At 37.8% G+C, this 19,054-nt stretch overlaps 2 protein-coding genes and 1 long non-coding RNA gene across 5 annotated transcripts in view; 1 reads left to right on the plus strand and 2 right to left on the minus strand.

The window, feature by feature from the left end:
* Nucleotides 1-9,606, minus strand: part of LOC122014354 — a 31,572-nt gene extending 21,966 nt beyond the window's left edge. Inside the window, exons 1-6 of one of the 2 annotated variants that reach the window (XR_006120648.1) lie at nt 9,207-9,606; nt 7,833-7,904; nt 7,435-7,478; nt 7,246-7,357; nt 6,935-7,006; nt 6,331-6,393 (exon numbers count right to left, since the gene is read on the minus strand). Coding sequence is in view for 1 of the 2 variants with exons in the window: in XM_042570570.1 (XP_042426504.1) it covers nt 6,331-6,393; nt 6,935-7,006; nt 7,246-7,357; nt 7,435-7,478; nt 7,833-7,904; nt 9,207-9,548 (705 nt within the window). In the remaining variant the exon portion in view is untranslated. The remainder of the gene's footprint in view (nt 1-6,330; nt 6,394-6,934; nt 7,007-7,245; nt 7,358-7,434; nt 7,479-7,832; nt 7,905-9,206) is intronic. The other variant, XM_042570570.1, reaches the window with a different exon arrangement.
* A 2,103-nt stretch (nt 9,607-11,709) lies between these two features.
* On the minus strand, nt 11,710-12,539 carry LOC122017934. 2 transcript variants are annotated; one of them, XM_042575656.1, is made up of 2 exons: nt 12,069-12,539; nt 11,710-11,919 (listed from the first exon to the last, which is right to left on the minus strand). In XM_042575656.1, the coding sequence occupies exons 1-2, from the start codon at nt 12,537-12,539 to the stop codon at nt 11,767-11,769; spliced, it is 624 nt and encodes a 207-aa protein (XP_042431590.1). In that variant the 3' UTR covers nt 11,710-11,766. The 2 variants fall into 2 exon arrangements, with proteins under 2 accessions (XP_042431590.1, XP_042431589.1); XM_042575655.1 differs by having other exon boundaries at nt 11,710-11,925.
* Nucleotides 12,540-12,579: 40 nt separating this feature from the next.
* LOC122017935 lies at nt 12,580-14,925 on the plus strand. Its single transcript, XR_006121496.1, has 3 exons — nt 12,580-12,931; nt 13,440-13,497; nt 13,578-14,925. It is a non-coding gene; the product is annotated as an uncharacterized LOC122017935 (long non-coding RNA).
* Nucleotides 14,926-19,054: the final 4,129 nt, after the last annotated feature.

Here is a 19,054-nt window from a genome sequence, read left to right on the forward strand (position 1 = left end):
TTGGTTGTAAGTGAGCATATAAACTTAGATGGTAAGTAGAAGGACGAATTCGTAAAGAAGATTCATGAGCAAGCACGACTGAATATTGAGAAAAGAACCCAGCAATACATGCAACAAGCTAACAAGGGGCGCAAGAAAATTATGTTTGAACTGGGAGAATGGGTTTGGTTGCACCTCCGAAAGGAGCGATTTCCGGACAAATGTCGTTCTAAACTTCTACCTCGAGGGGATGACCCATTTCAAGTATTGGAGCGCATCAATGATAATGTCTATAAACTTGAACTATCAGGTGAGTATGGTGTACATTCTACTTTTAATGTTGCTGATTTGTCCCCGTTTGATGCAGGTGATGATTTGAGGACAAATCCTTTTCAAGAAGGGGAGAATAATGTATGCCAGTTGAAGCTACGAGAGATCATTTGTCACTTCCGGAAGGCCCAATTATAAGACTTCGAGCAAAGAGTTTCAAGGAAGCGCTAAATGAGCTAATCAAAGAACTCAAGAAGAGACCAAAATAATCTCAACTGCTAGTCATGGCCTAATCCACATAATCGGGCGTATCCATCCATGACTCGGCTGCGCTTAACGGAAGAATGCTAATAAGCATGGAAACTCGTTCATGCATGAAGACTTAAGTAGTTTAGATTACTTACATGAGGCATGTGACTTGGGACTCTAATTGTGCATGCATTTATTTTGTTTTGGGTTCCTAGATAGCTTTCATGAGGCATGGGATATTGGAACTCTAATTATGCATGCATTTATTTTGTTTGGGTTCCTAGATAGCTTTCATGAGGCATGGAATATTGGAACTTTAATTATGCATGGATTTAATTTGTACTCTTCCTTGTTCACTCCCATTATATAAGGGAGGGACATCTTCATATGAAGTAACTTAAATTTGGTGAGATTTGTGTGCTCTCTTAGTTCTTGAAAGGACTTCTGAACTTATCAAGTTTACTCTCGTGGCGTTCAACCAATCGAAACTTATCACCCTTGGTGTGGCGTTTCCTTTTCCTTCGTAGGCTTGGTTCTTGATTACGGGTCAAGACTCACACTCTTATCTTCTAGTTCTTGGGGTTCTATCCATCGTTCTCTCGGGTTCCATCACATTTGTTGGTGGGGTTCGTATCACCTCCGCCTCTAGGATTGAGGGGGAGCATCATTCATTGAAAAGGCTTCTACTTCCAGGTCAAATGGAAAGGAAGATAATGCCACCTCCATAAGTCAAGCAAAATCAAATGGAGGATTAAGTATCATCCCTACATGTGAAGGTGTAAAAATTTCAAATTGTAATAATAAAAATTACATTATATGTTTTGAGTGTAGGGAAAGAGGACACTACAAAAGTGCCCTAAGTTGACCGAGAAGAAGGGTCAAGTAACACCTAAGGGTAAGGAAAAGCTAAAGGAGGTCGATTCTGTGGTACGCAAAGGCAAGGAGTACATTGGGTGCTTCTCTTACAATCAAAAAGGACATTATCAAAATCAATGTCCTAAGAGGAAGAAACCGGCCAAGAACAAAGGAGGAAGCTCAACTCAAGAAGGAGCTCTCAAGAGCAAACCCAAGGTATCATTTATTAAATCAATTCCTTTGAGTCATGATAAAAAGCATGCTAGTTCAAATCTTTATCATCTTAATGCAATTTATCATGAAAATAGGAGGCATGATAGGTTTAAAGAAAAAATATGGCCTATTATGCTAAGACTACCTCACCTAAGGTTAGGAAGGTATATAATAATTTAGGCAATAATTCTAAGGATCTTGCCTAGAAATAGAAATGCAAGAGGAAATCTAGAAAAATGGATTTAAGAATGGAAAACCAAGCCTAAAGGTCAAGGCTTGATAAATTGGAAAAGACATAAAAAGAATGGAGAATATCTTTAAAGGGCAAGATGAACAAGACCTAGGAATAGATAAGGAAGAGTCATTCAATGACAATAGAGGTTTGAGATACAAACCTAAAGCCAAGAAGAATAAGCCTTCATACTATAGGGTTCCATATAGTATAGAACTAACCTTAGGTCTAGGAGTCAAGTCAAGTTACAAGGGAGGTCATCCTTAAAATTAACCTTGAAAAGACCAACATGACTAAGGCTTATAAGAAGTCTAAGAAAGTCAAAGGGAAGCTCTCCCTAGAGTTGACCTAGAAAAGTCGAGCATGACCAAGGCTTCTAAGAAGTCTAGGAAGCTATCAAGGGAAGTTATCCCTAATGAATACCTAGAACACCCAAGGAGCACCAATCGATTTTGGGTTCCTAGGAGTGTGTTCTCTATACCCTAGATAGATCTAGAGAGTGTCAACTTTAATTGAAAGGGTAGTTAACCTAACCTTAAAGAAATTGACACTTGGAGGACATTTCCAAAGTAATTATACTCCTTAAAAATGAGAAGGCCTAATTGGTTACTCTTGTTGGAAGAGAAAATGTGCCAAAATTTAAAGATTTGGACCTAATTAAATTGGCACAATTCGGTTAAAGGAAAAAGAAATGCCAAGTTGAGATTTTGACATTTCTTGAGAAGAAAGGGGCAACTTATGTCTATTATTTAAGTTTAGCAATTGGTTTAAGAATAGGGATACTTAGATAGATAATCTAGCTATATTATTTATGCTAAATTGCCATGATTGTTTGCTCATCATATGCCATGACATCATAAATTTGCATTCATAATTGTTATGAAAAACAAAAATATCATGTCATACCATACATACATACATTATGTAACTATAGTATGTTTTCTTTTGAAACTTATTCATTTTGATGTATGTCATAAATCATCATGCATTATTTTAATTCCTTGTAATTGAGGACAATGACATTAATCAACAAGTGACATCCTAGGTGGATGATCAATTTTAAAATGCCTAGATATGATCCCTTAATTTAGGGCCAAACCAAAATCTACATCTCACAAGAACTATAAGGTGACTTGTATGTGTTTTAGTGCACATTAGATACAAGTGAGATGCTGGGAGGATGAACAAAACTCAAGATATTGAATTAGTGCATGTTTTTGAATTTTAAATTCATCAAAACACATAATTTATATGTTATCCAATCATTAGGAAAGCTAATGTACAAGTCATGTGCATTTAGCCCAAAGAACATGGTTGGAAATTGATTTTGAAAATCATTTCAAAATACTCTTGGAAAACCTTGGTGAAGACTATCTTTTGATAGGAATCATCATTGTCTAATTAGACACAAACTAGAGCAAAATATTGAAGTTTTTAAGAGTTTCCAATTTTGTGTCAATCTTTGAAAAAGAGATGTATTTTCATAGAAAATTATTTTTCCTTGATAGTATATGGCATAACTAATGCCTATACAAAATTTAGTGAATTTTTGATAAATGCATAATTAGTTAGAAATTTCTAAAATTCGGTCTAATTTTGAAATCAGAAATTTCATAAACCCAATCGATCTGGTCATGTTCGATCAATCAGTTGATCGATTGAACTGGGGTTTTCCGCAAGCAGTAGCTTGCGGAATCAATCACCCTGCCTTGATCGATCAGTTGATCGATTCAATTGCGTTTCCCGCAAACAAAAGCTCGCAGAATCGATCAGTTGATCGATTGAGTGGCTTCAATCGATTGAGTTCCAACTTCATTCGATTGGAAAAGCTTATTTTAGCTACAATGATTTGATTTTAATCCACTAAGCCACTTTTAGTCATGTTAACCATCCTTAACCTTATGAAATTCATTTATGAACATTTAAGGGTAGTTTTCATGATGAAAACAAGAATGGATTGGTTAAGGAAGACTAAATTGGAGTTTAGGCAGAGGTTTGAATTCAATATTGATTCTTAAACCTCAATACTTCAAATTTTGGGTTTCTTAAAGGTTTAGGAACTTCAAGTCATTGTTAGTGCAATGACAAAAGGTTAGAGTGTGTTTTGAGGGGGGGGCTACTCCTTAAAGACATGAATTTACTTTTCATGAAACAAATGGAAGGTTGTAAACCTCTTAATTATTGTGAATGCTCTAGGATGAGCATTGTATAATGGAAGTATGCTTTACGGTGAACATTGGGCACAATGAAGGGTATGAGACTTTCATAGTGATGTTGTGAACAACAAGTAAGATTGTGAACAATATCAGATAACTCTTACGGAGAAGAGTTTTTGATGTGTGCCAAAAGGGGAAAATGTAATGTTTAAGTTAGGAAATTCTCTATGTCCATAGGGGGAGATTGTGAAATCCTTATGTAGAGGGGGAGAATATAGGAAATCCTCATTCATGCTTTGGCATGAAAAAGAAGTTGAAATTATGAGATTAGCCTAATTTAAACGTATTGTCAAACATCAAAAAAGGAGAGATTGTTAGTAAAATTTCCCAAGGTCAAGGTTGACCAGTTTAACTAAGCTTGAGTCTTGAGTTGACTCAAGCTTGAATCTTGATATTTGAGTTTTGATGTTTGACAATATATGGAGATTGATGGTCAAGTTTGACCAGAAATCAAGTAGGTCAAGGATAACCAGATATTTGATTGGGAAGTCCTAACTGGAAGTTAGGCGAGAGTAAGTCCAACAGGAAGGTTGGCAGAAGATGACAATCCAAGTGAGTTGACTTGACACTTGGTGTGTAAAGTCCCGGTGAATGAAGCCGAGCAATGAGGAAGTCCTAGTGAGTGAAGCCAGACAGTTTGGGAAAATCCTAGTGAGTGAAGCTAGGTGATAGAAAGTGAGTGAAGCTAGGCAGTTGGAAAATCCTGGTGAGTGAAGCCAGGTGAAAAGCCCTAGTGAGTGAAGCTAGGCAGAAGGGAAATCCTGACGAGTGAAGACAAACAGTGGAAATCCAGATGGATTAAGGCTGACTAGACACCTGGTGTTTGGAAGTCCAAGTGAGTCATAGAAGACCAAACACTTGACACGAGACGATGAGTCTAAGTGTATCAAGGTTCACCGGACACTTTGCACAAGGAGAGAAGTCTAAGTGGGTCAAAAGATTGACCAGACACTTGGTGACGAAATCTCAGCAGGGCAAGGTTGACCAGTTGCTAGGCAATGAGTTCCAACAGGTCTTAGTTGACCGGATGTTGGAAGTGGAACCCTAGACTTGTGTTTAATGAAATAGGGTTAGACAATCAATCAGTTGATCAATTGGCCCAAGCCCGATCGATCGGTTGATCAATTGGGAGGTTATCGCAAAAACACACAGAGGGTTTCCCAATTGATTGGGACACTCCAATCGATCAACCGGTCGATTGGAACACTCCAATCGATCAACCGATTGATTGGGGAAGATTTTCTCGCAAAGGTGCGAGGCGACCGGAATCGATTGGTCAATCAATTCCGAGGAAATCTGCGAGAGCACAGAGGTGCTCTGGTTGATCGATCCAAGCCTCCCCAATCAATTGGTCAATTGATTGGGATATGACCATTGAGCAGGTTGCGAGGTTTGGACGGCTGGGATCAACTGAATCTGACGTGGCAATCGATTGGAAGCCCTAAAAGTGTCGATATAAAGGCGACGATGAGTTCAAACGAAGCTAACTCTTCACTCCATCTTCTCCGCCAGTTCTTGGAAGCTTAGGGCTGAGGTGTTGCTGCACTTCCACACTTACAAGAGACATTCACAAGCAATAAGAGATCAAACAAGAAGGTTTTCCATTTATATTTGTGTATTTACTTCTTGTTTTGAGTTGTATCGCTTGTGTGAGTTGTAAGAGGTTTCTCCACCTCCGGATTGTTTCCGAGAAGGAGTGTTTTTGATAGTAGCGAGTGTGCTCGGTGTGGATCCTTGGATTAGTCACCTCTTCTTGAGGTGGATACCAAGTAAATCCTAGTGTTAGCATTGAGAAATTTGTCGCTTCAAGTTTATCCGCTGCAACAACATCTATGAAGCAAGCAAGCAATTTTCTAGCTCTGGAGTGTCCCAACCGCAACAACCTTTGTTATCCAGATTTGAAATGAAATGATACTTTGACGGTTTTTTACATGATGCTAGTTCCATAGATGATCAGTACGTTATCATCTAATCTATTCTGGTTTGGAGCACCCTAACTTCCTCATTTTCGGTTTGCTCAAAGTCCACCCAAGTTTTCTCAGGTAATAGAGGTAGACACTTAACAAAAAACATAATTTATAAAATTGCAAAGAGATGCAAAATGTCGATAAAAGAAAATTAGAGCAGAAGGGGATAAAAGGAAAAAAGATCTTGGTAGAAAGTATTGGGAGTAAGTCATAACTTGGAGGCATAAAAAAATAAAATAAAAGGCAATAACTCCTTCCATGTATGTTCACAAATTTCAGATAAAATTAGATAGCCAAAGCATCCACTCAACCAAAGAATGCCTTTAAAGATGCAGAAATGGTGCCAAACCTGAACAAGAAAACTGGGTACTGTAACAAATGCTTGTCTACTTAGCTCCAAGGATGCATTGTACTGCAAAATAATTTGCAAAAGCAATAAAGAAATTGATAAGAAATATTGTTAGAAAAACTTCAGTGAGCTTGAAAGAATGATAAAACCTTATCTGCATCCAGCAATTGTCAGCATGATAAATGATTATAGAAAGAAGAATCAAAAAAAAAAAACCAAAGCTAAAAGGCCCAAAACTTGAGGCAGCAGACAGGACAGCTTGATAACTTCAGCAAAGAAACATTTTGTAAGATAGGAAGCAATATCAGCACAATCCAATTAGAAGGCGAGAAGGGGAAGCAGATAATAGGAAAGAGAAGGAGAAGCATTGAAATCTGAAAGAGAAGGGGAAGTAGTGAAATTGGAAAGGGATTTTGAAGCAACGACAACAGAAACATTACAGTTATTGCATAGTAATGTTAAATATCTGTATGATGGATAGGGTTTCATAGTAAAGAGAAGTAGACAAGAAAATCAATAAATGTTTGAACTGGTACTAGTTGATGGGAGTGAATATCACAATCAATCATGATACATATTCACAACAGCAGTATAGATGGCTTACCTTGTCAAATGCCTGACGGCATACATGAGAAGTTGTGCCTACAAATGGAACATTAGCTTTCTCCAACAGCTCCTGAACATGCACACATGATGTGAAATCAAACTGTGCTTCAGAACATTAGCCACACATATTTGCATCAAGCAAGTTACAACATTATGGTGGTTCCACAATCAAACATTTGTTGGTTCTGAATGATTTCATAGTCAATATATTCATGGGAAGTGCAGACGAAATAGACTAAGATTAATGGCATCTTGAATACTGTTATGTGACAGTCTTTTGTGTGAATTACTATTGTCCATAACACTAACCTGAATACCCCCATCTTCACCAAAACGTCCATGAATTACAGGAAAAACTATATCCACAGAAACCGCAAGATGCTCAACAAAGGCGTGTAAAGAGTGAAAACCTTGTGCAAGGCTGCAAATGTTTTTTGTCAGATAATAGGTCATTCACAAAGGAACTACAATTCATTGAGCTGAATTCTGGAAGCTTACCTCTCTAGTTTGAAATCAAAGTCTGCAGGAGTATTTGAGTATAACTGCAAGCCCATTGGATAAAGGATTACTATAAATGCTAATGATCTGATACAATATATAGACACAGAAGAGGCAAACTCCAGTACTCCACAATAGGAAGCATAACAATATTAAAAACAAAACGACAGTCGCCACATAATAGCAATCTTGAAACAATAGTCAAACACAACTTTTGTCATGTATTGAGATAAGTTGTGAACACCATCTAAACAAACAATTATATATCAGTCGAAAGTCATTAGACCAATGCCCATTTAGACACAAGTTACAAACAAACAAAAATATAGAACAGAAAATTTGTTATTAATATTATAGTTGGCTCCAGTACCATGAAACTTATAATGCAGGAAACTGACCTGGGCAGGTGAAATGGCATATGCATTGAGATTACAATCGATATAATAGCAGACGACATGCAAATCTTCTCCCTGTTACATAATACAGAGAAGGAACACAATGTCAGTCACACAAGAAGAAATTGAAGAACTTAATATGTGATATTCACATATGAATAACAATACATATTTTTGGCACAGAAAAAAGACAGTTAGCAAAGCATTAGCAAAGAAAATAGTCTATGCACAAACACATGTTTATTCAGCAATTAAGTAAATTTTTGCTCATATTTAAGTGATTTTTCTGCACGGCTAGAATCACCAACATTGGTTGCAAACTCATGGCTCAACCAACTCGTCTAAAACTAACCATTCTAGAAAAATGTAAGTCCATGTGCTTATTTATATTATAGGTAACTTCTTGTTTTAACAGATGGAAATCAAACATACAGATTTAACCAGCTCTACTATTTTCTTTGTTTTTCTTAATTTTATCTAAGCAACTTGATTCTAGGAGACCTTTCCCCTACTTTACAAGGGTCTATTAACTCTCAAACTGAGAATATCAGCTCTTAGTAAACAAATAGTATCAGCACATATCTTTGTTTATGTCCTCCATAGAGTTTAATATTTCTTGTGTGGAGGTGGAGAGATCATTTGGACCTGTCTAGGGATGGATGCTCATAAAACTCAGCACTTTACCATGTCTAGCCTCGAGGTTGTGATGAGGTGTGACATTCTAGATTAGTCCCATCTTGGAAGTTGTGAGCTAATGAAGGATGTTTATAAGTTTATATAAGTGGCCTATAATTAACTTTCACTTAAGTAAGTCCAGTTGTTGAGTCTAAAAGTTAATAAGACAATTCTTCCACCTGGATAGTTGTGACAATTGATATGAAAGCTGACCTCATCTTAGGCATAGTGAGGTGTTTGGAAATACCAGTCAACAAAATGGCGAAGCCACCATTGGGCGCCACAGATGATATAAATGCTCATTTGGTAACAGAATTCACCTAATCCTCCTATACATTATGAGACGTTTGGAAATAGAATCCACCATTGGGCCTCAGCTGGTGTTGTTTAGGAATGTGATCATAAGATCAATGAGTTAGACTCAGAATCTTGGTGGGGTCATCAATCCTTACTGGGGAGATTCCGACACCTTAAATTAGTCTCACATGGAAAGTTATGAGCTAATGAAGGAATTCGTAAGTTTAGAAAAGTGAACTTCTATTGACTTAGATTTAATAATTTTAGGTAAATGGTTGAGCAACATAAAATTCTATCATCTAATCTCTCATCTGCAAAAAATCAACCCCAGATAGCACAATGCGGACATAATAAAAGTATCCAAACAAAGAACATTTTTTCTCAATGATCGAGAAACCAACAAACCTGTATGTGATCGAGAACCGACCTCGCGGAGTTCAACGAGATGCCACGCTCCGCGGACGGCCCACCACAGATGATCCCAACCCTCAAAGGCCTCCCCGGCTCCTCTTCCTCCTCCAGCACTCTACTCCCCTCTTCGACCGAGGAGTAAAGGTTAGACGACGCTCGAGTCGCTAGCATGGGAACCCCCAGGTTCGCCGCTTTCAAAACCCACGAGGAGCATCCGGCGACAGATGCAGAACCGTCCGCCGCCCGCGGGATTGAACACTGCTCGCCGAAGCAATGATTCCTGGAACGGCAGCGAAGGGAGAAGGAGATGATCCCTGGGGCGGTGAGTGAGGCCATGGCGATAGGAGGACGGAGGATTCCGGAGAGATCGAAGAGGGTTGGTAGTGGGAAAAATAGTGGGGAAAGAGGAGTGATGAGGAGACGTCTTTTGTCGGTAGCGGGGTAGTGATGGACGGCAAGGTTCTATTTCAACGACAATCGAACGGTCCAAATTGACGACGGGGAGATTCCAATGTGAGATTCCATTGCATATAATCCAAGTAGCAAATAGAATGCGTTGGTTGGAAGTGGAAGTGGGCTACCACCACCGGGACGGCAATTGTGCAAATTCCTTTTTATATATAAACATTTTATTAATTTAGAAGTGTTACTATTTAGTTATATGGTAATTATATTCGCTTAGTTTAAATAGATATTTTTATTTTAAATGTGTGTTAGTATTTCATTTTATAGTAATATTTTACTTAATTTAATAGTATATTTTCTTCTAATTTATAATTGGATTTTCAATTCTCTGAAGAATATCAAAAGTACTTTATCTTATTTTTCATTTAAAAATATTTTTATTTCGATATTATTATAATGACTATTAAATAGCAATTAATTTTTAAGTCAAATTACTATGCATATTGGAACAAAGAAAAGTTTTGAGATATAGAACCCCTTTGTTTTTGATATTTTGTAAGAATAAATTATTAGTCCCGTGCTGTCGGTAGGAGGAAGGTAAATTATTTTATAATGAAATTTAACATTTTTTTTACTACCGTTTTTAGTAGAGTCATACTGATAGTTTAAATAAAATAAATAATATATAAAAAAATAAGAGAGGAATAGAATTTTACTTAGTTATAATTAGGATGGTTGTTAATCAAAGACAGATAAAATTTATTAAGATTTTCCTTTCATCGTACGTAGAGTAGTCTTTTACCGTCATTGAAAGCAAAAAACAAGTAATATAATTTATAGATAAAATACAAATGTGTTGTTCTAAACGAAGAAGACCAAGACTTTATTTATAGCTAACTGATTGAAACTAGTTGTTTGCCGATGTGGCATCTCTGAGTACTTGGACCATCTTCGAGTACCCTTAGCGAGACAAACTTTATCTTCATGCAACAACTTCGAGATCGATTTTTTCTATGTCCGAACACCTGGACCATGTATAGGCGCCCAGACCATTACTTACATGGACCCAAAGGAAATCCACAACAACGACACTACGATGAGGTGCTTGCCAGACACCTTGGTGGTTCAGGCGCCCTGCGCCTGGATTGGTCAGTCATGTGCTAGTTGTTGGCTTCTTCTTCGGTCGCTTGGGTGATCCTCCGACCTTCTAGAATTATGCTCATCCGAACCCAACTCTAGCTTTCTCCTCGAGCAGTCTTCTGTTTCAACTTCTCGTCTCTCGAAAGTATCATGTGCCTCCTCACTCCACTGGTGTAATATTTCGTAGCTTCTCCTCCCTCAAATGCACCGAGCCCGTTGACTCGATTCCCGCATCATCCTTCTCCTCTATAACATCTTTCGCTCGATTTATTGTATTCCTAAATTCTTGAACACTTAGACATCATAAGGATTAAAATATCATTTAACTTAATTTGATTCATCACATTAAAATTTATATGCTGTACTTACATAAAATGCTCATTTAATAACAATGAAAATAAAAAAAAACCCCTCTGATGTTTTGGACCTGGTTTTGATTACTTGAATTAATATTGTAATCCTCAAAGCACCACCAAAAAGTAGCACAGCCAATGTCAACTTGCACGAGCGACAAGCTACATCGATGGTGGTGCCACGACAAATGGAGGAGGTGATGCACCAAACTTCTGTCAATACAATATGCCTAAACTTCTTTTGTATTACAAGATATTATTTTCACGCCTCAAATCCATAATTTACAATTATTGCTCCCTTCAATGTCTTTGGTAAGCGTTATTTAGCTTCACCCCTAGAGGAGTTTCGAGTCGGACGATTTCACTAGATATCAAGTATGAGTTAACAAAAATCTATCAATTTTACTCGAACCATTTCAAGTTGTTTGATCTTTTTGGATCTATCGTAACTCCTAATTGAATAGGCTTAGTTCATATGATTTGATCATTGTGACAAATATGAGAAAATTTTGTTTGGTAAAATTCTTTTAAGTATTTAGAAGATAAAGTAGAGGAATAATAAAAGAATTATAATTTAAATTTTAAATGAGATGAATATCTTAAAAATAAAATTGGTTTCGAATCTACTTAGAAAGTAGAAAAGATCGTTAAAAAAATTAAAAAGAAAAGTTTCTTCCGAAGAAATGCAAAAGCATAACTAACAAGATCAAGGAAGCAAAAGCATGGATCGAAATGCCAAGTCGATTCTTCCTCTTCCTCCTCTTCTTCTTCTTCAAGGAAAGGATTCCTGCCATTGCTGCAACTAAATCCTGCAACTGAATCACAGTGTAATTAGGGTTCTACGTATGCTGCTCTACACTGCTTGATCAGTAGGTCGACCAAGAGATTTAGTAGACAAAAACCCATTTTGAGCGAAGATCAAGCTGCTGAAATTGGTAAACAATGTCGAGCTTAGTACCTGCTGCTTTGCAATGGCCGAGGAAGCTCCAGGTTTTGGAGCCACTTTCTTCCAGGAAAACCATCTCGGTAGCCGGAAGATCCTCTTCGCCAACTGGAGCGGCTTCACCGAGGCGGCATTCGGCAGGGCCGGGACTCGGCGCGCAGGGCGCTGGTTGTGGGACTCGACTTGGAGGAAGAAGCGGCGGCGGAGGCGGAGGAAGAAGGAGATCCTTTCGCCGCCTCCACCGCTGCTGTTCCAGTGGGGGAAAAGGTTCGATGCGCTGAGACGCAGATCCAGGCCCTTGGATTTGGCGCGGACGGTGATGCTCCATCCCCGACCCTCATTGCGCGGCCGCGGCTCCTTCATCTCCGCCGTTTCGATGATGGGCCGAGAGCGGCGGTTTCCGTTCCAGTGTTCATTTTTCAACAAGTTGCTATTTATAGATATATATATTTCCAGGTTATCCTTAATTAAAAATATATAAAACATACATAAATATTAAATAATAACATATGGCCATATCCTCCTCCTCCTCCGGTGATTCTTGCTTGCTCTCACTCTCCTTTCTCTTCCCTTCACCGCAGCAAAAGGCGAGCAAGGGCGACGATTCGAGAAGCAACGGACGGCCCCATGTTCCCTCGTCCAAGCCCCACTCCAGGCTCCTACCACCGGCGTCCTGCGGTCCAGATCGGAGCTCGCATTCCGCATCCTCGACGACCTCGATCTTCGGCCTGACGAGGTCGTCGATGATGCGGAAAGCCCCAAACATCGGATCTGAGCGTTGAAGGAGTGTCCGGCGAGGCTATAGAGGGGAAGAAAGCCGTCATGACCTCCGAGCAACTTCCAGAGCTTGCGGCCGCCGATCCCCAACGAGCCAAAAGGTACCTCGTTTTTGTTAGAAGAAAGTTGCCATCTTTGCCTTCTTGGGAGCTCGGTTCTTGGTTCTAAATGTCAGTTTCTTTAATTTCTCGTACCACATGCCAAGTAGTTATGGTGATTGAGATTTCACTGGTAATTCAGAATTTCTAAGTTGGTTTTCGAGTAGAACACAAACTAATTAGCCATGAAAAACACATGAATTTCCTTAAACCCCAATCAGTTTTACTTCTCAAACGCATGAATTTTGGTGTAATGATGCTCAATATCTAAGAAGCAAACAAATCTTATACTAGCAAACACCAAAGCTCACTTCAGATCTGAGACATAAGTATACCTTGCCTAGGATTTCATTATTAATTCTATATGCCCAAGTTTTTTTTTCCAGTAGAAAATATCTTAGTTAGCCATGAAGCACATGAATTTCATTAAAAAGTATCCATTTTTTTGAAGTATATGCATTCCTTAAACCCTATTCAGTTTTACTTCTCAAACACATAAATTTTGGTGCAGTGGTGCTCAATATCTAAGAAGCAAACAAATCTTGTACTAGCAAACACCAAAGCTCAAGGTTAGATCCAAACATTGTCAACGATATGGTAGTCTTACATTTGGATTTGTTTGTCATTGTTTAAAACTTGATGCATGTAGAATTTTGGCTAATAGACAGTCTGCCGCTCACTCGAAGGAAAGAAAGGCTTGTTATATAATTGAACTTGAGAGAAAGTTGCAAACCCTCCAAATCGAAGTTACAACTCTATTTACACTGGCACAGTTTCAGGTGTGTGATCTTATATTTTATGCTTTTGATAGTATGAGCTATCTGACCAACTAACTCTCCCAGAATACCATAAGTTTTGGCTTGAACTTAGTTATATCTGGTACAAACAACACTTGTTTGAAGGCAAATGACAGAAAAAAAAACAACGATGAATACCTTATTCTATCATGGTTAATGGCTTGACCATTTTCTCATATATTTAATTTCATTTCAAATCGCCACAGTCTGCAATTCACTGAACAAAACCTGCGAACCAGGAAATGATCTAAGACTTGCATCTTGTAGCATAATGAGCTTGTCTGCTGCATTGCTTCTAAAAGGCATCACTGATGAATCAGGTAGGCATTAAAAAAAAAAATGGTCTGTTCCATCCAATTCTTAGTTCTTAGCAAAAATTGTGTATTCTGGGAAGATGATTAAATAGACAAATAAGGCTTCTTCCAAGGTATATTTGGACTTTCTTGATAAACTAAATTCTAAATTGAAATTCCTTAGGCTTATGTTTCTTTAACTAGAGTCAAGCTTCTTAGTAGATTGGGGTTCAGACAGTTATATTCCAACCAACAATTCGACCTTGTCAATTACTTATTTACTTCTCCTGTTTAGCGAACTTTATTATCGACTTACTCCCAGTAAAGTAGAATTCCCTAGGCTTGTGCTTCTTCCTCCTGACAAAAACAATGTAGCATAATGGACACCAGTTTCAGATCAGGCATTTTGGCTCCCTAAATGAAGTGCTGAAGCAGGAACTCAACTCAAACGGCTCAAGTTTGCAACAGGCAAAATATGGAACCCTTGTGAAATGTCTAACGGGAGCTCTCATCAGCCAACTTACAATCCATCCTTTGCACTGCCCTATCAACATCCACCCTGCCAAACTATTCAATTCCACCCTCAATTTCAGCAGTCCCAACCAGCTACTTCCCCAATCACTAGAACTCCTTTTGCGACATGATCTAGGAAGATCCTGGAGGAAGGATGCAGGCAAAGGAAGCAAAAAAAACAAAAAGCTACAGAAGGAAGCAAAAAAGCTCTAGTTTGACCTTCTTTAAACTAGTCATTGTTGTACAATAATAGCTGGATATGTTGTGCAGTATTTCTTTCTAGTAAAAATTGTTTCCCTTTTTCTAAGGAATGTTTTTTTTTCATATTCTTTTTGGATTTGTATGCTTCTAATTTGTAACAACATTGCCCTTTGGTAATTATTCTTTATGTTTATTTTGGCTATTTGCCTTCATTAGGATCGTTATATCCTTTCTAATCAAGATTATGTATGTGAATGAGGATGATCTAGTTTATAATTTATTTTATATATTTAATTTAAATGGAATAAAAACAAGAAATCATCCTACTTTATCTCATGGGTGCGTACTACCATGTTTGTTTAATGATATGAAATTGACAAAGAGGTAAAGTAATTAGGTTTAATAAATTGGCTAAAACTAAAATTGAAACGGAAAGATAATATTCTTTAAAATTTGATTCATGAAATTAATAATATATTTAATTAAATAAATATTTATTATTATTATTATTATTATTAAAATAGAGTTTTTATAATACTTTATATTATTTATTTATTTTTCGATCTATTTAGTCTGTCTTACTTGTTCTATCTATCCAATCTACATATCTAACATAGCCCAATTTGAGCCTTAGCCCATGAGCCAGTTTAAATCTGTACTTTCTATGAAGCTTAAGTGGTTTGAACACAAGTCAAATCGTGTCAAGCCAACATAGCAAAACATAAAAACAAGAGGATATGAGATAGGCGTAAAGTACTCAGAAGAATAATTCATATAATCAGAATTTAAATTCTAATAGGAAGTATTCTAATCTATTTTTAAATGTGAATAAATTATATCTCAAATATATTCAACAAACGAATGAACAAAGATTCTTCATCTAATAATATTACTATTAATAATAATCAATTTCTTAAATATCTAAGATTCGAGTTTGGAAATTTTTTTAATGGATGATTAATTTAAAAATATTAAATTATTGGACTATCTGCTAGAACGTTTCCCTTAATTATTGAAAAAAAATTATACGGATCAATTATCTTTACAATTAATTGACATAATATTAATATCTCAATTAAAATAATAATAATAATAATGAAAAATAGCTTATAATTATAGTTGTTACGTGGTCCATTCCATGTCACTTTGCCGTGCTTTGTGGCCTGAAAAAACGAGCCCAAAAAAAAATTATTCAAAATCTGACCGAACAAGTTGGTCTCAAACCACCACCAGTTCTCGGGACTGATCAGGCAATCTTTGCATGCCAATTTTCCTTTAAAAAAATTGGAGATCTACCAACTTGTCGTTTTTATTTTAATTTCTTTAAGGATAATGTTTATAATATCGACACACTTTTTCTTTTTTTTTTTTTATTAAAGAATAAAAGTAGACATTTTAATAGTAATAGAAATGTTATAAATTATCCTCGCTTTAAAGCCAACTTATTGGTATAAAAATTAAAAGGTCAAAATAAATATAAAAAACACCCCTTATTTTTGTTATTATCAAAAGAGCGCACTCTATTTTGGAAAATTAAATTAAATTAAAATGACACTTGTATCCTATTTTTATCTAAAAATACTTTTATTTCAAATTAAATAATATTCATAAATAGTTTCCTTTTGTTAATTTAAAATCTTTTAAATGTAAATTATACTTATCCTTATAAATATTCTCTTATGACAAGGTTTTTTATTTATTATCATAAGAGAAACCAAAATAGTGTCTATTTAATCATTATTGAAAATAAGAAATTTTGAGTTGCTCTCAACAATTAATCACCTCGAGTTAAAACTAATTAACAATCAATTTAACATTTTTGATAGTTTTAATCTTGATCGCACATTAAAAAAAATCTTGAATTGAGAAGTCAAGATCACGTGTTGTAAGGAGAATGACTACTCACTAACTCTTTGGATTGCTTCAACTGAAGGGAATGTGATTGCTGATCTCTCCCTATCAAGCTCAAAAAGAACCAAAGAAAAAGTAAAAGAAAATCTAGATCTACAAGAAGGAACAAGAATGAAGAACCTGATATGGTGATTATAATAATGGTAAGTTTATGATTTACATTGAATATTATTTGATCTTATCTGAAAATACTGAAGACAGTTAGCTAAAGATATGACTCAGTGGTTGACCTTGCGAAAACTCCTCTTCGATCTGTAAAACTAAGAACGTCAATGTCAGGTTAGGGAATGAGTCCCCCGCATTGACCCTCCAACATTCAAGTCAGTCACTAGAATAGTGGAAAGACAGTAAAGAATTGTAGCAACAATAAAAGCTCTAGCACGGATAATGTATATCTCCGCCAGTGCATGCACCCCCATTATATAATGCTCTAGTAACAGATGTACACGCTTCTCAATGCACGTGCATGTTTTCCCAACTATCCTATAAAAAGACACGTCAGAAAGGTGTCTCTGATGTCATTTCTTAACAGAGCATGCAAATTCCTGATATGATAGTGGAAGTTTTCGCCGTACGATTTACCTGTTGACCATGTCCTGTTATCAGTGGCACCAACTCCCAAAAGGATAAAATGAGCTAAGCAAGGGGTCCCACTATTTGGCCGAGCGGGGGAGCCGCTCGGCCGGGATTCCCCGCCTGGTCGATCTCAAATGTTCTTCTCCACGGTCGCTCAGCTCGGTAGGTGGTTCCTCGCGCGACTGACCATGTGGTCCGGTCGAACTAGCCATTGTAGGGTCATCATAGCTGAGCCTCTGATGCCTTCTCTATAGTCGACCAGGCCGGATGAGTGATTTGCCCAGGCAAACCTCCCGGCTGAACGGAGCCTTTAGGCCTGCCCGACTTGTTGCCGCTCTCTCGGACAACTTCGGTGACCTGGCGGTTCCTTGCCTTTAATCGCCTTGACTTTAACCTCTACGTCGACTGCTATTCCTACCTTTGACTCATAGTTGGTAGGCTCCCTTTACCATCACATCATAAGTCTTCCCCTCAAATCTAGTCGAAGGAAGTTGTAAGTTAGACTGATTAGACGAACAGTGTCTTGGGTGACCTCCCAGGCTGATTGGACCTCGTAGGCTTCAGAACAGTCACTTGGATATGATGAATACTGCAGGTCATCTTCACCTTGAATTAAAGTTGTCGCCTGGTTATCACTTACTGACATAGATTTAGAGCCGTCGCTCGACCTTGTGTTCCACCAATCAAGAATTTATAGTTGTCGCTCAACTTTACATTCCACCGATCCAGAGTTTATAATCATCACTCGACTGCACACGGATTTAGGGCCACCGCTCGGCTACACTTTATTGACCAAGGTTTAGAGCTGTCGCTCGGCTATATTTTGTTGACATGAGTTTAGAGTCGTCGCTCGGCTATTGTTGTCGTCGACTCCTAGGTTTAAAGCGGTCGCTTGATTATTGTTGTCGACTCCTGGTTTATAGCTTATGCTCAGCTGTTGTTGTCACGCCCCGGAGGAGACCCTGTCTGAGAAAATTTCGGCAGCATCTCCCCTGTACGGCGGACAATCTGAAACTTTTCTACATCCTCATATACCTCATCCACATGTGGCTAGAATAATAACATGTAAATAAACCATCACCACGCAGTTTATATAAATATAAGCAAACCAAAGCAGTAATACCATGACTCAAAATCAACCCTACTCAACTACACTCGTAAAGCTCAAATCCGATGAACTCACCTCTTCTGCCGTCCAGGCAGGCACGTAGTAGAATAAATCCAAACCATACGAAAATCCATCGATCATAAGAATCCATACAATATCCAAATCCTCAAACAGAATAAGTCTAACACAGTCTAAACAACGAACCAAAAGATAAAAAAACAGCTTGTGGTATGCAGGGGACTAGCAACTAGAACTCTCTCCTGACAGCATCAACCTGAAAAATAACAACAATGGAGGCGGGGTGAGTCCAACACTCAGCAGGTACAACTGATATACAAAGTAAGGAAATAACACCTAGCACTAATCATGCATACAGTCTCCTGATATAAGAAGGATAAAAATGTATCTGAAGTAAACAGGGAGAAACTGTACTAACCAGGACTTGGGTATAAGGACAAACAGTCCCAGTGATAGGGAAATCCTGTATGCATGTCAAACATGGGTATCCAAACAATATGCAGCATATAAATACAGCAAACACAAACACAAGTGATCCGGCGGTAAGAATGGGGGGCCCACCTTCTGAAGGGTCCCAGCCTAAGGACGGATGGAGGGCGGGCCAAGCGGGTAACGGTCCGAGCGGAGCTAGAGATAACCCATCCATGGGCTTGGGTTTCCGACGCCAAGGCAGGAAGATCGAAGGGCCGAGCGGAAGTCCGCTCGGCTG

The sequence above is a fragment of the Zingiber officinale genome, chromosome 8B (assembly GCF_018446385.1).
Source record: "Zingiber officinale cultivar Zhangliang chromosome 8B, Zo_v1.1, whole genome shotgun sequence".
Taxonomy (NCBI): domain Eukaryota; kingdom Viridiplantae; phylum Streptophyta; class Magnoliopsida; order Zingiberales; family Zingiberaceae; genus Zingiber; species Zingiber officinale.

What these genes read in the sequence shown, in the direction of transcription:
- LOC122017934 (XM_042575655.1), bottom strand. Translation starts at nt 12,539, where the DNA reads ATGTTTTATATATTTTTAATTAAGGATAACCTGGAAATATATATATCT. An exon ending in CGGCCATTGCAAAGCAGCAG is followed by an intron (nt 11,926 to 12,068) that starts GTACTAAGCTCG and finishes ACTGTGATTCAG; the next exon opens with TTGCAGGATTTAGTTGCAGC.